This window comes from Styela clava, chromosome 3 (assembly GCF_964204865.1).
Source record: "Styela clava chromosome 3, kaStyClav1.hap1.2, whole genome shotgun sequence".
In the NCBI taxonomy this organism is placed as follows: domain Eukaryota; kingdom Metazoa; phylum Chordata; class Ascidiacea; order Stolidobranchia; family Styelidae; genus Styela; species Styela clava.
In genome coordinates this window covers 7,520,958-7,538,319 of record NC_135252.1, presented here as the reverse complement: position 1 = coordinate 7,538,319, position 17,362 = coordinate 7,520,958, and the positions used below count along the sequence as shown (strand labels likewise).

Below are 17,362 nucleotides of genomic sequence, written 5' to 3'. Positions count from 1 at the left end.
GGACTCGGAATCGAATCCGAGTCCAAAAAATGCGTGGATTCGACTCGAATCCAAGTCCGGATCCGAATCCCGGCCCATCCCTAATAGCTACCGGTACCATAAAACAAGACACGTGACTGATACTGTATAAATTGTGACGCAACAATGTACTCAAGACAGTTCCTTCCGTGCACGACGTATTATACAATATTTCACTGTTTTAAACATTGGACCAGCTGAAATATTTGGCCCTGAACTCTTTACACATCCATGCACTGACAACTGTGGCGCGACCCATTTCCATACCCTCCGCGACCCATGTTTGGGTCGCGACCCATACTTTAAGAACCACTGTGTTATAGTGAAGTCGAATCTAAAAGGTATTTGCTTTTTTTCGAATGTGTCGTAGTGCTGCCTTTATTGGCGGTTTTCGAGAAATCGCCCTTTCAAAAACGATTATTTTTCGGAATTCAGGAAAGAACCCATTATAGAGAGCGTAAAATTTTTTTTTTTTATATTTTAAACTTTCCCAATTAATTCTTAGTTTAATAAACGTACAGTATTCATTTGTGACAAAGAGAAAAATATATTTGATCAATTTTCCAGCAGCTTCAGTTGAAATACAAATCCATCTTAAATTTGTTACGTCGACAATGTTTATAAAACTGAGAATACACGCTATTTTGGTATTATATATAGCCAAGTCAAAACATGCTGCCACTGTTTTGTTATAGTGAAATCAAATCTATAGGGTATATACTTTTTTCCGAATGTGTCGTAGTGCTGCCTTTATTGGCGGTTTTCGAGAAATTCCCCTTCCAAAATCGATAATTTTTCGAAATTTTGAAAAGAATCCACGAGAGGACGTAAAATGTTTTTTTGGTATTTTATACTTTTCTTCTGCAACTCATTCTAAGTTTAATAGACGTACAGTATTAATGTGTGACAAAGAGAAAAATATATATTTTATCAACTGTTCAGCAAATTTAGTTGACATACAATTCCTTTTTAAATTTGTTTCGTCCACATTGTTAATAAAATTGAAGAGTATACGCTATGTTTGGTATTATATATGGCAAAGTCAAAACGTTCTGCTACCGTTCTGACATAATAAAATTGAATCTATAAGGTATGTGCTTTTCTCTGAATGTGTCGTGATGCTGCCTTTATTGGCGGTTTTTGAGAAATCACCAATCCAAAAACGATAATTTTTGAAATTCTCAAACTAATTCAAGGGGGTGCGCAAAATTTTTTTTATTATTATTTTATACTTTCTGAAACTTATTCTAACTTTAATAATGTACAGTATTGATGTGCGACAAAGAGAAAAAGATATTTGATCAATTATCCTGCAACTTTAGTTGAAATACAAACCCTTTTTTAATATGTTACGTACCTTTGTTTTAAAAATCGAGGAATATACGCTATGTTTGGTATTATATATGGCCAAGTCAAAACGTGCTGCTACTGTTCTGGCATAATGAAATCGAATCTATAATGTATGTGCTTTTATCCGAATATGTCGTAGTGCTGCCTTTATTGGCGGTTTTCGAAAAATCGCCATTTTAAAAACGATAATTTTTTGTAATCCAGGACAGAATTCACTAGGAGTCGCAAATGATTTTTTGCTGTTTTATACTTCCCGCAACGTATTCCAAGTTTAAAAGATGTACAGTATTAATGTGTGACAAAAAGAAAATGATATTTTATCCATTATCTAGCAAATTTATTTGAAATACAAAATCAATTTGAATTTGTTACGTCCATGCCGTTATTAAAATTTAGATTACACGATATGTTTGGTAATATATATGGTCAAGCCAAAACGTACTGCTACTGTTCTGTTATAGAAAAATCGAATTTATAGGGTATCTGCTTTTTTCCAAATGTGTCGTGGTGCTGCCTTTATTGGCGGTTTTCGAGGAATCGAGGTTCCGAAAAGGATAAAATTCGTATTTGCGGAATACCTGAAAATTCATTTTTCGCTTAGTTAGTCTTTTTTTAAACACTAATTTCTTGTTAAATTTAATGTATTCATTCAGTTTAAGAATTTTTCATCTATTTTCGTGCCAATATTATATTTTGATCAGCATTTTCAATTTTCATATTTACCTTATAAGTGAACACTATATGCGCGTGGAACCTATATTCAATGTATAAAAATATTCTGGCTGAAAGTGCTGCTAGCTTCACAGTGGTCCACTTCACAGCCTGCTTTACGATGTTCTTTGACCACTAGGAGAGAAAGAGAGATTTATATTTTCGTCAGCCAAAATAAAATAACTTTCATTTTATCAAAAATATTCCATTTATTACTATATAAGACATGTTATTATACTAGTTTACCTATAAAAATATTGTTACAAATGTGCATATACTTAATCAATTCATATGGTACAATAGAAACATGCAATACAGTAGGAAACCTTTTTATATTTCAACATGGAAAGAGCATGGTATTTCTGAATTGAATCATTTGATTTCTAGCAATTCTTTTTATACTTATTTTGAGCTAATTAGTAAATATTGTAAGTCATATGATGCTGATGATTATAGAACTCATTACAAAATCGTAGACAGTCTTCCTGAGAAATGAAATGTTGTTCAATCATGTGATGATTTTTATGATTTTGATTTTAGTGCATTTCTTTCATCTACTACAAAAAAACTTCTCATGTAAAAATGCATATAGGATAGGATTTACATATTTAAGAAAGAAGTGAAAGAAAAGCCGATAAGACGGCTTAATCATATGGCAAACCACGGCCTCCCGTCCGGTTACCAGTCGAGGTCTTGTATGGAATTAGTTAACCAGTTATTTGTGGACTTGATGGTGGAGGAACCCGAAACCGACCAGCGGTTACGTGAACCACCCTACGGCGATGAGAAGTCCAGCAATTCTCTCGCACATGATCATCCCCGCATGGGATTCGAACCTGCGATCATCCCACGAAGGGTAATCAGAGAGGCGGTGGCGAGCGTATTTCTAATGCTTAGCACGATGCGCCACACCGCCGAGCCATAGAAGAATGATAGGGAAAATTTTGTCCCACCATACATGAACAATTCCTTTTGGCAGGAGTCTTTCAATATCCCTTGTGTGGAATGGAATAAATATTTCACAAACTCATATTTATCAAATATTGAAACAAAACTTAGATCTTTTCAAATGAAATTTTTTATAAAGCTATAGTTCTGAATACAGTAATGTTTTATATGGATTCGGACTAGTGGAAACAAACCTCTGTGAATTTTGTAAATTACATATTGAAACCCTTTTGCATTTATTTTAATATTGTCCAATCACCAGTGAGTTTTGTCTGACATAGACCAATGAATTGTCTTTAAGACAGAAAACTTGGATTTTAATCTAGGAGTGAAAGGATGTTTTATAGGCTTCGATGACATTCCTGATATGCAATTCATCAACTGTGTGCTGTTAGCTGCACGTTTCTTTATATATAGATGTCGGATTCAAGAGCGTAAACCAGTTTTTGATGTGTTTTATGATTTTATTTCTGATATTCGAAACAATGAAAAACATATAGCAATGAAAAATGGTAAAATCACAATACACAATCACTGATACACAATACAATGATGAACAATGGCGTTTATTCATATACATAATCCTTGATTACTTAGCTTAAACCTGACAACTGTATTATTTTTCTTTCTTTTTTTTTTCTCATTATTTATTTATAGTCTTTATGTAATTTATATATAAAAGTGTGAGATTTTCGAAAAAATTTTCTCATATTTATTCTGTAGGATAATTTGATTGAACCTGTTTAGTTCATGTAATGAAAAAATATGCCGATGTCTGTGTTATTGAGTAATATTACTATTTATTTATTTCCTTGTTTTTGTTTTATAAAATTCAATAAAAAAAAAACAGTCATCGTAATAATAAATATAATAATAACAAGAAATAAATTACTGACTTTCAAGTGATTTTTTACCTCTAATGTTGGGACAAACATATATTACATAAGAATAAATCATTGATCACTATGTTGAGAGTACAGAACATTCAATCAAAAATGAACTCATGAACTGTTATTTTCAGAACACAAAATTAAAAAGTATAGAATTACGAGATTTTCAAATATACAAAATATGAAAACTGATATCCATTTACTTATAAATAACACGTTTTTATTTAAAACAATTGTAAAACATAGATTATCAATCATTTAAAACATGTAGGAGGAATTTCTTGCTATCGACTAGGTTAAAAAAAAATCTCACGTTATTGACTGGGTCTTATTTTAAGGGGAGGTCTTATATTAAAATCATTTTTAAAATTCAGGCTAGGTCTTTTTTCCGGGGAAACACGGTAGGTAGCTCGAATGAATAGGAAAAGTTCTGGGGCATCCTCAACAAACTTGTCTGCGTCAAAATATCTGATAGACCGTTTCAATTTATGAAGGTTGTGGGGTAATGCGTGATTGAATTCCGAATTGACAAAATACAGAGTATTGATTGGTCATACAATTTTGCTATACAATTGGCAAAATACCTTTTTCATATATATATATATATATATTGGAATATAGGCCTATATGATCCAATAAATTAGCACTAGAACTAGTTACTCTCGTTGGTTACGGCGTATCAACCGGGTAACAATACCCGTCAGGGATGAAATATTAACAATACAGTATTGGCAGGCGCGCAGCCAAGATTTTTCTAAAGTGGGGGGTTAGAATATAAATCGAAAATTTCCATGCAACGGACGGTCGCCGCGATTGCAAAACAAGATTAAAGCATTATTACCCATAAAATACCATAAAAATGTGTGATGAGGTGCCCGATTATATATTGTTTAAATTCAACAAATCTCAGCTGTTCCTTCAACACTTACTCTGCTCCATCGTAATGCGGACCATCCTAAAACATATATATATTATAGTATTCTCTATTTTTTGAGCTCCCTTTTCATTCTTTACAAGTTGGGTTGCGGATTCACTTTATTATTTATATTTCGTATCTCTTCGCTGATAAATAAAGTATAATAACTCAGAGTTCCGTGTGAGAGCAAAGAAGGAATTATCATCGTCCTGGTGACACAAGACTTATGTCGAAGCAAATTTGTGATCACGGTAGAATAAACACCGAAATAAAGTTGTTTACGACCTAAATAACACGTCACGCTGACAAAAACAATCAGCTTTTTCGACAAAATGCAATCGCATGCGTTATTAGCGACTTTTTCATTCCTTAATCAACCCAATATATCTGTTTTTATAAATTTTGCGAACTGCAAGTAGTTTACGCACAAAGAGTGCCTTTAATGATGATGTATTAATCAAATTTAAGTCCTGTTAGACGGTATAGGTCAACATCTAAGCGCATTTATATGTCTGCATTTTATTTCCTACTGAGCCTTGTCAAATTGTATTCTCAATAACAGACGTTAAGTGCACCAGATCTCTTCAGAATAAGTAAACGTGACTGAAGATTAAATTCCTAATTTTCAGCGGAGTAACAAAATAAAAGGGACTCGAAGTTACCATGAAATTTGATAAACAACCGTGTTTCCTCGAATATAGGGCTTATTTTCGGGAGATGTCTTTTATTCTCATTTATCAAAAACAAAATTACAAAATAGAGAATTACGAGATTTTCAATTATACAAAATGTGAAAACTTAAATATATCCATTCACTTATAAATAATGTTTTCTTCTCTCACACGTTTTAGATAAATCATTTGAAACGTATGGTTTGACATTTTGAAAATTGAAATCTGATGTGTCAAGAGTATCATCTTATTCCTGTTGTCTGTCTATTGTTTTTGGCCAATTTAAAAATGATCCTGTACAACCATGGCAAAAAAACGCTGAGACTATATTTAAGCAAAATTTTGGAACAATTAGAGCAAAATTTTTGATCGGCCATTTTGCTCATCAAAAAATAAACATTATTTTCACACACAACCAGTTAATGAGAGTTTTTTAATATCTGAGAGTTTAGCTACAGGAATTCTGGGAATAACTTTTTTTTTCATGTAAATATTTCCATTAGTTGTTCAGAGCCTCTTATACATTTTGGCTAGTCTGGCATTATATAATAGGTTGTTTCGATAATGTGTGGGGTTTTCATTAATGTATAGAGACTTCACACCTAGGGTTTTGTTTTTTTATCAATTCTAAAAAAACATCGTGTTTTAAAACAAGGGCTTGTTTCAAATCAAATTTTTTCTGTATTTTTTATTGAAATACCCCATTGCATCGCCGCGAAACTACGCCAAAACGTTGCATTCTGGCAGCTGCACACGCAGTCGGAATTATAACTTCAAAAATGTAAGTAAAATTTTTTATTTCGACTTTTACCACTATTACGTACATTTATCGCCACTTTATATATCTCCACCAAAGTCATATGATTTTACCCGGAATGTTTAACCGATATATCAGAGAGACATTTTGAGTAAGAAAAATCATGAAAATTAGCTCACGAGCCTACTACAAAAGCAATTCGATCAAGTGCAGCACTTCGGCAAAACGAGTGGGTTGCGATAATGAAGAATATGCTTATATCGGCGGTAATCTACTGATATGAACGATGAGACACCCTAACCCAGCCTACCGTATGTTAATTGAAAGAGTCCTCTGATGTAAAGACGCCACAACTAATCTGTTATGACGCCATAATATGGATTTCGAGGTCATGTATTGACATTTTTCTCATAAAATGAAGTCATTGTTACGATTAATACTGTTCGGTTAACTTATGCTTAGCATACTTTGTTTTTTAAGATTGAAGTGAGTTGTTCAAGGTTATACAAACTCATTTATTCGATCGCATTTCAATTTTCGCAATGTGGTTTCATCGCAGCAGGGTCGTTCACGTAATGGCTTATCGGTTGCCTCTGCGCCAACCACTGAACTACAGCTTGAGAAGGTGTACATGAGCCTCTATCGATATTTGTGGCGTTTTGAAAGATTTATTACATATAAGAAGCGCTTGGCAAGTTTTTACATCCATTTTTCTTCAACCTATTTAATACAAAAAAATCAAATAGTACAGCCATTTTGAACAAAACAGGCAACAAAAAAACTTGATTAAAAACAATTGTTTTGAAACAATTCTTATTGACCAAATCCTTATTCACACCTGTTTTTTCGAAGTCTCTTACATCTAAAGTTTTGTATTTCTCGGATATATATAAACTGATTTCTTTTATTTCTATTTGTGAATCTTACAATGATAATTCCAGTTTTTGAGCTATTTCTTCTCGGAATTCGACTAACTAATAGAATCATCTATCAAATCCCTTCCACGATAGCTTTAATTTCCAGTTTCAAATTCTTTGTGATTCGAACTTCCATGAAGTTCAATTTAGATGTCAATTGATTAAGTTGTCCTTCCGTTTCAGATTTTAAATTTAGTTATAGGCCTACTATTATACTAATAAACACCACGAACCTGTAAATCTTATATTGGCAGCGAATAACGATATAGTTGGGCATTGCTCTTTTGTTTTTGATTGGAATACACGGTGTTGAAATGCAAAAAGTTCATAATATCTCTGGAGAAGCTGAAATTCGTCGTGCGTGTTCAGGGGGAAACAAGAATGTTGAGTTTGTTCACATACCGTATTTTTTTTAGCAAACCATTAAACTCAAATTCTGTGCGCTCTGAACCATACTTCAGTTTTTGTTCGCCAACAGTTCCACTCTCTCGCGCTCAGTTCGCTAACAAAAAGTTCGTGTCCAGTTGTCCACTTTTTTTTATCATGGTACACGCACCTCTTCGACAAGACAAATTTCATGTAGGCTATGGCCTAATTTTGAACCATCAAAGATATACTTCGTGACGTGAGCGTTTCTAGCCTCAGCTTGTGTTACAATTTCCGGCGGTATTTTTGATCAGTGTCGTACCATGCGTCAAAGTCTCAATTTTGTTTATCAAACTACACAACGATTCATTGGAATATATTTCCTTTCTGGCAACGGCATATAAAGTTTCCAGAGTGGGTTAAAACAACGAAGTACGATAAACAACTAGTATCATTGGTATTTTCCTAAATTATTAGTCTTCGGGCAACCTAAATACCAGACCCCTTTTTCACAAATGGTGGCCGCACAAATCATATTCATCATTTTTTAATCTAACTGGTTTCATTTCAAGTCAATAAGCCGCTGGATTTAATCAATGTACATATATTGCGGTGCAGAAATCGTTTATTTTTATTTGAGGCACATAAAGAATACATATTTACACATAAGTAACATCCTATACTTAAGTAATATAGTAACCATATTTAGTGAGTTCACAAAATGGGCCACTCATTTTCAAAGCAGAAATGCATCTACGCTACAGTTTTCATAATGAGTAAGGACAACATTAAAACAGTGATCCTCATAATATGAATAGGTTGCAAGCATTGCATAAGTGTGCAAAAGAAGTATATAGAACCTAATAGGGGGCCTTTCACAATATAATGCAAAGCTACCGGTTGCAAGATGAGCGCACAAGAAAAAAAGTATGGGATGATACATTAGCCTAAAATGGGGAAATATTAAGCATTAAAATTGCACCTGTGAAAGCATCTTCAACGTGCAAAAACCAATATGGCTGTAATGGATCTATGTACAAATTCGTTATCTAAGAGATGGTACCAGCATCTGAAAAGGCTAAAACAATAGCAGTTCGTACCGGTATCGTACTTTTTCAGAAATAGACAAGCAAACAAATTTTTTATATAGAATATGTCCAGAACTAGGTGATTACAAAGATGTATACATAACACCAATACAAAGCAGCAGAGGAATGTAGAATTCAAATAATGTCAAAACTAGATACAGAAATCTTCAAGCTCTCCTGTTTCATTGAGTACAGTAGTTCTCACTAAGGCTTCAGTAACAACATATGGATCGCAGTTAGAAGAAGGTCTTCTGTCTTCCATGTAACCACATTTCTCCTCTCCAACCTATTATATAGAGAATAAGACCACTTGTTAATTGCAACCCTCCAAAAAAGTATTTGATTTCATTAATACATACAAGACAACTCAACATTATCTTGGCTGAACCATAATATTGTATACTATATAATATCATAGAAATATTTAGCGGGAAAGGATGTGGACGCTGGGTAGGTTTTGGTTCTATTAACAGTTACTGTTTTGAAACCTTGAATTCTCATATAAATTAGTATTATTTTCCTGTTCCAGGGGTCTTTTCCCTGATAAAGTGTTTCGTCAGACGATGTTTACTGGCACCCCTGTCACAACAAAACTATAAAGAGCACTCAGCATATCATGGAGTGCATCAGAATTACTATTAGAAACAACATGTCCAACATGTAACCAGATGACTATTTCAGCAATTACATGTCACCATACATATGGTAATGCAGTTATGAGTTAATTTATATAACAGTTTATGATAGCTAAGCATAATTTCTTGTTTTACCAGTAAACAGCGATGATCGATGGGCAATGTAGTTATGAAGTAGACTTGTCAGTTGTCATAATAATTAATTTATCAACATCATTTTGGAACATGCATTACTATGGTAGCAAAATAAAAGCAGTATTTTTTTTTTATTTGTATTACATTGTCAACCACATGGAATCTGGGATATGCCTTATCAACTCTTCATACCAAATATTGGATCCAGATAATTTGAAAAAAAACAGATTTGATTGAAAAAACTCAGTCCAGATTCATGACACACTTTATGGTCACAATGTGTTTGGGAGGCATCATTGTTTGGTATATTAATAGGATACCATATGCTCCTATAAGAATATAGTTGGCTCATGTCAGTCACCTAGTCTAATAATATATATTCAATTTAATTGGAATATGCATTCTAAATCTAATAATAGATATTGTCATATTGAATTCAATTAGAATACGCATTGCAGATCTAATAATTGATATTCAATTCAATTGGAATACACATTTAGTTGTTAATTTTTTAATTGCATAACAGCCTTTAGAATACACCACTTTCAAGTGTTTTTTTTTCTCTAATGTTGGGACAAACATATATTAAATGAATCCTTGATCACTATGTTGAAAGTACAGAACATTCAATCAAAAATGAACTCATGAACTGTTATTTTCAGAACAAGGAGTGGTGCTTCCCACAAAAACATGTAATACATGAGCAATTTGTAAGTAAGTGACATTTCAGTGAAACCCTAATTATGTGATATTGTATTTTAAGACTTGTTATTCTAGGTAACTGGTTTAGAATGCTTTCAACGAGATTTTCCAACTAAAGTACATATTAAAATTTGACTGTTACATAAAATTCGAAACAAACTATATTAAATTATTTTCATGTAACTAATTCCAAAGGCAATAGTTGACTTTTCCAACCAAATAACCTATAAATACAGCAATTATTATTAATGAATTTTGAATTTCTAGGTATAGTAGCTATCTAATTAGATTTGGAAATCAATTATAATTTGATGGAGTTTAAGGAAAGCCAATGTTATACAAACATAAAAAAGAGTTTAACGGACAAACATTCTATTTCAAGATATGAGGAAGAAAATAATGCTTACATGTCTAGGTATTCGTATCGAAGCACCACGGTTGGCTACACCAGAAGAGAAGTCAAAAATAGAAGCAGTCTCATGATTCCCTGTTAATCGTCTGGCATTATCTTTGCCTCCAGTTGGGTCATATTTTTTTATATGCCAGAAATGTCTCTTACTCAATTTCTCAACAGCCTTGTTTATTGCACTGTGATATGTAAAAATGAGTCATCAGGTCTGGTGTCATAAAATGGACGTTGAAACCATTGTAAAACAAGTAACAACTTTAACAATTTCCTGTTTACTTGTATAAAGAACACTAACATATAATAACATATTACAATTAGAGAGTGTGAAACTGTGTCTACTGTTCTATTAAGTGCTAAATACAACTTTAGAAGACCAATAAATAATTTCTCATAGATGTGTTGAAACATTATAAGATAATTCAAATGAATATAAAACAGAAATAGTCCAATTCAAAAATATGTGGATGACTGTTAAATACGTACGTAAGAGGGATGAATAATATCAACTTAATTACTACTTCTTATCTGCAAAACCTCATATTTTCCATAACTTTTAATCAATTTGAAACTTTTGAATGCACTTTTGCAAATGTGACTTTATCCAATGCTAAGGCTTAATTTCATGTGAATGAGGTTGTCTCAAAATTCAATATTCTAGCCCAGTGGTTTTCAAGCAGGGTTCCGCGGCACCCCAGGATTCCGCTAGTACAGTCCTAAGGTCCCACAATTGACATTCAAATCTGAGAGTCAGTATTATCATGTGTATATTGTTTAAATTAAATGAAATCCCCTTTAGGTTTGCCACTTATATTAAGCTTGCTACACTTTAAAAATCATCTTGATTTGCTAGTATTAGGTTTGCTCTTATATGATTTTATTTATGAAATGATATTTTTTGCCTAGGGAAATTAAACTGTTGCACAAAGGTGCCTCGATTGTCTGGAACGTTTCATCAGGGTTTTGCTCTACCAAGGTTGAAAACACTATTCTAACCTTATGCCACCAGGATTTCTCATTTCTTCTGTGCTGTAATTTGTATGGCAACCTGCACCATTCCAATCGCCTGGCATTGGTTTGGGGTCAAAAGAAGCGATGATACCGAAGTCTTCACAGACACGATGAAGGAGAAATCGAGAAACTATTAAATGGTCCCCCATCTCAACACCTTCACAAGTTCCAACCTGATAAGAAATAAAAAAATGTACAGATGAATGTTAAAATTTAAAAAACAGAAAACCAAGAGTAAAATATTCTGAATTGTACTACAAGTTACAAGAGCCTTTCACATATTTCAAAGAGTTTAAGAATGAAGTCAATACCCCAAAAAATGATAAAATATATTTTTTCATCATGTTATTATGTTTTAGCATACGTTATACATATTGATCAATACTATAGTTGACTATACATAACAGCTATTTTATTGATTGTCAAAAATATAATTAATGAATCAATATAGCCTACGTCATGCCGGCATATTGACAGAAATGATTGATTTTAGATATAGCGTTAAAGCTTTAATTAGATAATACTATGTTACAGCCATTAGTATTTTACCAAATTTTGTTTGATATCAATGTGAATGTCCAAATTAATACATAATTAGATAGGGCAAATTCGTTATTAATGAAGTACATTGCCAAACTAAAATGTTCGAGGATCAAAAAAACTGTACAGTGACAAAACTTCATTTTAATAACACGGAAATGTAACATAGCAACAACCAGCTCATTTCACGTTGCGTCATAGACCATTCACCAAAAGAGTCATACAGTCATTAAAAGTTCAAAAGATTCGCACTGGATCATTATTTGCATAAATAGATCACCGGGAGAAGTTGACTCCATGACGTTAGTGGAATGAAACCCACATATTTTATGGTTGTCTGTTTGACTAGTAGATGTACACTTAGAGTTTCTTTTTTACTTCATCCAAGCATGATCTATAGATCAAGCATGCCTGTAAGCATGTTTCACCAACACCCATATTTGATTATATTTAAACAAATCATAACTACCCTATATAATTTGTAATGACTAATGACAATAAACTTGTCACATAACTTGAGGATTGTTCACCAGTAATTCTCCCTCCCATCAATGTTTAATGAATTTACAAAAAATTATACGAGCATTTCTAAATATGAAAGTATAGATAGGAACTTCGGTTAGGAAGCCGTTATCAACCGCATCAAGAACTCTCATTTTATTAAGAAACAAAGGAGAATACGAGAGTATCGACCCATAGGTGAATTTTATATAATAAATAGGATACGGAGCAGGTAAACATTAGTGACGCAATTGAAAGAAAAACCAACGTATACTTCTTCCCCTCATTGAACCCGGAACTATCCCCAGACAAGTACCAGATTAAATTTATAAATACAGAGCTATTGTTTACTCTGACATGCCCTATTTCTTTACATACATAATCAACAAGGCATAGCAAGGGAGTTTTATGCTCTAATCTGAGCATACAGAAAACATGTTTTCTATTTCAAAAGGTTGAATAACATTTTCAAACTAGAAAATACATTGGTTGATAATGTAGGTGTGCATAAGGGGTAACGTATCACAAGTACATCACAGTATGCAGTACATCACAAACAATTCCCTTTATCTGAATTATTTCATGGCCATCACTTCACAATTTCAGATTAAAAAATGTTTAAAATGAAATCTTTTTTAATTTGTTCATCATTTTATTTATAAAATGTTTTATAAAACATGGGTGACAACTATCAATCTTGATAGTTTGCCAAAACAATACATGGAACAAAATTAGGTTAATGACTGAGAAGTCTTGACTGAACCATTTTTAACATCCTTTGAATGTATATCACCATTTAACATGACAGATACAGTCAAATAAAGAGTTGACTAGATTAATAACTTGCTTAATCACTTAAATTATATCTGATATTAACTAAATGCTTTTCAATTCATTCACCTTTTTCTTCACGACTTACAAATACAAAGCTAACAATATATTAAAAAAGAGAACGTTTAATAAAAATACCTGATATTCCCATTGTGCTGGCATTACTTCTGCATTTGTGCCACAAATCCTAATGCCAGCATAAAGACAGGCTCGATAATGGGCTTCGACAACATCTCGGCCATACACTCGACCAGTGCCAACTCCGCAATAATAAGGTCCTGAAATGCAAAACGATAAATATTTAACAGAAATTTTGATAAAAGTAGCTTCGTGGAACCTGTAGGCTGTAATAAGTGAAGTAAGATTTTGTTTTTTTGTTTCAACAAATTTTTGACTACATATTATGCAACCATGCACAAATCAATAGAGATGAATAAAGAGAATCATTTCGTAACACAATCCATATGACATCCACAAAATGACACCTAAATAACCAAAAAAAAAATGCAACTTCGCATTATCCTATTTCTATTTGAGAAACAAATGTCAACACAATTTACAATTGTTATATATAATAAGCAAAGATGACAATACAATAAACCATGTTTTTTTTATTGGGTGAGGCAAGCGGCCAAAGTCCAACTTTGTGCTGAATCTGCATTTCTCAACATGATTTGCTCAAATAAGGGAAACCCATTCATGCTACAAGTATGCAGAAGATGGTAAAGTTTTATTTACATTCAGCAAATACTCCCAATTCGAAGTAGGCGAACAGGTAAAGTAACAAAGAAATTGAAAGGACAAATACATAGTTTTAATGACATTTGCATCTGAACTCGGCTAATATCATATTTGGAAATGCAATTAGCACATTTGAACCACCATTCCCATCAACACTTTAAATGCATAATTGTCAATTAGCAACAACAAGCTTTCGGGCAAGAACTTATCTTATTTTTTTTCAATTTGATGAATACAAAATTGTTTTTCTTTTGATAATATTTATTAAGAATATTTGTTTGTCCAGAGGATAAATTTATTTTCGCATCACTGAAAATAAAATCAATATTTTACAGCCTTTGATTTCAATTCTCAGAAAATGTTCAACATGTATGTAAAATTAAGTGTGAATATTAAAAAATGAGTTTGTGTCTGGTATAGCATGTAATATTATGACATGTTATGCAATCATCATTTATGAGTATTTAATGATTATGTTGACTTTTCTAAGTCAATTCAATTAAACAATAATTCAATCAGCATAAAAAGATTCATTCACCATTAAAAATAATTTTTTATTGCCATTTAAACACATATGTAAATATTATTAGTATAGCATGACGGTATCTTGGCAATATATTAAAACAGATGTCCACCACTACACAGGTCTGGTTGTGTGATCAGGTGAAATAAACCACCACTGAACTCAGCAGAACAAACACCAATAGTCTGAACCGGTTGAATAAAATATTTGCAGACATTACAAAATTCAAACATACATAAGCTGCAAAACTTTCAAACACGTAAAACAATACATAGGCCTACATATGTGAAAGGTTTATTACAATAGAGAACTGAATATCAGCAAGTATGTGCTAAATGAAATATTTAATATATTATTCTAAATCGATGGAATTCAAGTTATGTATTGTGCTAAAATAAACCATGAAAGACAAAAGTAATAAAAAATATACAATATAAAAGAACATTCTAATTTTAATTCCTATATAGCCTATGCAATAAGCCATGTATTTGGATTACCATATAAATTAAGTGTTATAAAAGTATTGTAAAATAGATGAAATGGAATACATTTTAGTGGATATCAGTGGACTGAAAAAACTATCTATTACAAATTAGCCCATACATTTTGAATATGTTTCTCTTATTCTTACCTTGTGGGCCAGGATAACCCTGTTTAGGCCAACCAAATGGATGTCCATCAACGTCAAGTAATGTGTATTCTTGTTCAATTCCAAACCAAGGTCGAGCAATCTTTGCTTCTTCCATTACTTGCAGACATGAATGCCTGTGATTTGTAGCTGAAAAAATTTATTTAAAATTTGGAAATAAATAATTGGGTAATTTACAAATAACTTTAAGATCCAAGAAAGAAATAATCAGCCAGATTACTAAAATAAAAACAGTTCTGATCGAAAGTAATTCTCTAAATACAAAAAGAAAATAGTTTCTACTGTTGTCAAATAGCAAAACAATACAAATTACTAACCTACTGGTTCATGTTTATAGTTCAAAACTTCACAAAGAATTAATTTATTAGGATCTCCTCTGAATGGATCTCTAAACATTGCCACAGGTTTTAAAAAACAATCACTGTTTGATCCTTCTGCTTGTCCGGTACTTGAACCATCAAAATTCCATTCCGGGATTTCTGAAAAAGGTACAGACAATTAGCTGTGATAAATAGGAAATTTATAGTTTGTCAAACTCAATATTTTTGAAACCATAATTCGAATTATTTCAATTAAAACTACCCAATATGAAAGTCAATGGTTTAGGGTATTTGTAATTGAAATCACTTTATACTGTTATACTTTATATATAAATTAATATATCGTAATATTGTTTTCATTCATAGATGAAACTAGTTTTGATTCGTGTTCCCAATCTTATATATTAAGAATGATAAAAAAATAAATGAGTGAAATAAACTAACCTTCTATAGATATTGGTTCTCTGGGAAGTGTTTTTGTTTTGACTCTGAGTGTTTGTCCGGTACCATCAATCCATATGTACATTGCTTGACAGCTTTCTCCGATGTCAAGAGCCATATAATCAGACCTGGCTGTCTTGTTTAATAAATGTGAAGAAGGCATTTTGTCTAAACGAAATATAAGAATAATTTGAATATGATCGAAATCTAAAGATTGTAATGCGGCATCAGGTCCTTACAAAAGGGGCGAGAAATTTTTATGTTTTAGGTCTTAATTCCTAAATTTATAAAACTGCTCAACTGGCAGATACTGGCACCAATTTTACCCCTTCCTGGATTTATATTGAGGTGATGACAACGAATTTACAGATTATATCAGACAAAGATTGTCGGACATTGAACTGTTAGACTGTCTCAAGTAAAGGCCAAAAAAATGTGCTTTACTTCTCCATTAGATCTAATTTAAATAACTGGCTGATAGTTTACTGTTGCCTCCACCAGAATAGTCAGATACCGTAGTTATCTGATTAATTTACAACTTTCAAATAAATTCATACCTGTTAATATTAATATTGTAATATGGTTGAGTTCTTGTCCACTTCCGACCGAAGTAATTTATGGTTAGTACGTATATAAAACTCAGTTCTTTGAATGTGACAAAGTAAGATGTGATATAAAGTACCGGTAACACGGTAGTGAAATAAGCAAAATTGAACCCAAACTTGGGCTTTAACTTGGCAGTGCAAATACGCTCAACGCCGTCACTTTCAGACTAAAACCTATTCAAAGCCATCCTTGAATATATAAAAGACGCCTAACTTTACCTAAATTCACCAAAAGAAAAAAGAAACTACCAGCACCAACACCCCGTCCAGTAACGCAATAGCTTATCATACGAGTGAGAACGAAACCATTGTGATGAGTTATTGCGTCATAAACACTTGATAAGCGAGGAGCGCATTAACCCCGCGATTACCGACAACACAAGATGCACGACATGCGTCTGAAAACCTTCCCGGTATTGTATTGCCGGTTTGAAATCGAAATTGTTCTCACGCGAAGTATAAATACCCGTAGTCGTGTTGTATGCACTCTTATCCTATTTTGTATTAAATTGAATGATCTCAATTATAAGACACTCACACGGTGATGGCCGGGGGCACTTGGCGACATGGCGCTTTGAAGGCATCGAAGACATGCTTGGATTTTATACCTATCCCGTGTAAAAATGGAGTCAACAGCGCTACAAACACAGAACTGGCCATTTGATCAGCCTGGCCACGTACGCGGAGTGA

The 17,362-nt window shown here is 32.7% G+C and overlaps 1 protein-coding gene across 1 annotated transcript; it reads right to left on the bottom strand.

Moving 5' to 3' along the window:
* Positions 1 to 8,151: 8,151 nt before the first annotated feature.
* On the bottom strand, positions 8,152 to 17,081 carry LOC120342089 (glutamine synthetase-like). The gene is made up of 8 exons (XM_039410764.2): positions 16,625 to 17,081; positions 16,071 to 16,235; positions 15,624 to 15,785; positions 15,289 to 15,435; positions 13,532 to 13,671; positions 11,507 to 11,694; positions 10,512 to 10,692; positions 8,152 to 8,918 (listed from the first exon to the last, which is right to left on the bottom strand). The coding sequence occupies exons 2-8, from the start codon at positions 16,228 to 16,230 to the stop codon at positions 8,784 to 8,786; spliced, it is 1,113 nt and encodes a 370-aa protein (XP_039266698.1). The 5' UTR covers positions 16,231 to 16,235; positions 16,625 to 17,081; the 3' UTR covers positions 8,152 to 8,783.
* Between the last annotated feature and the right edge of the window lie 281 nt (positions 17,082 to 17,362).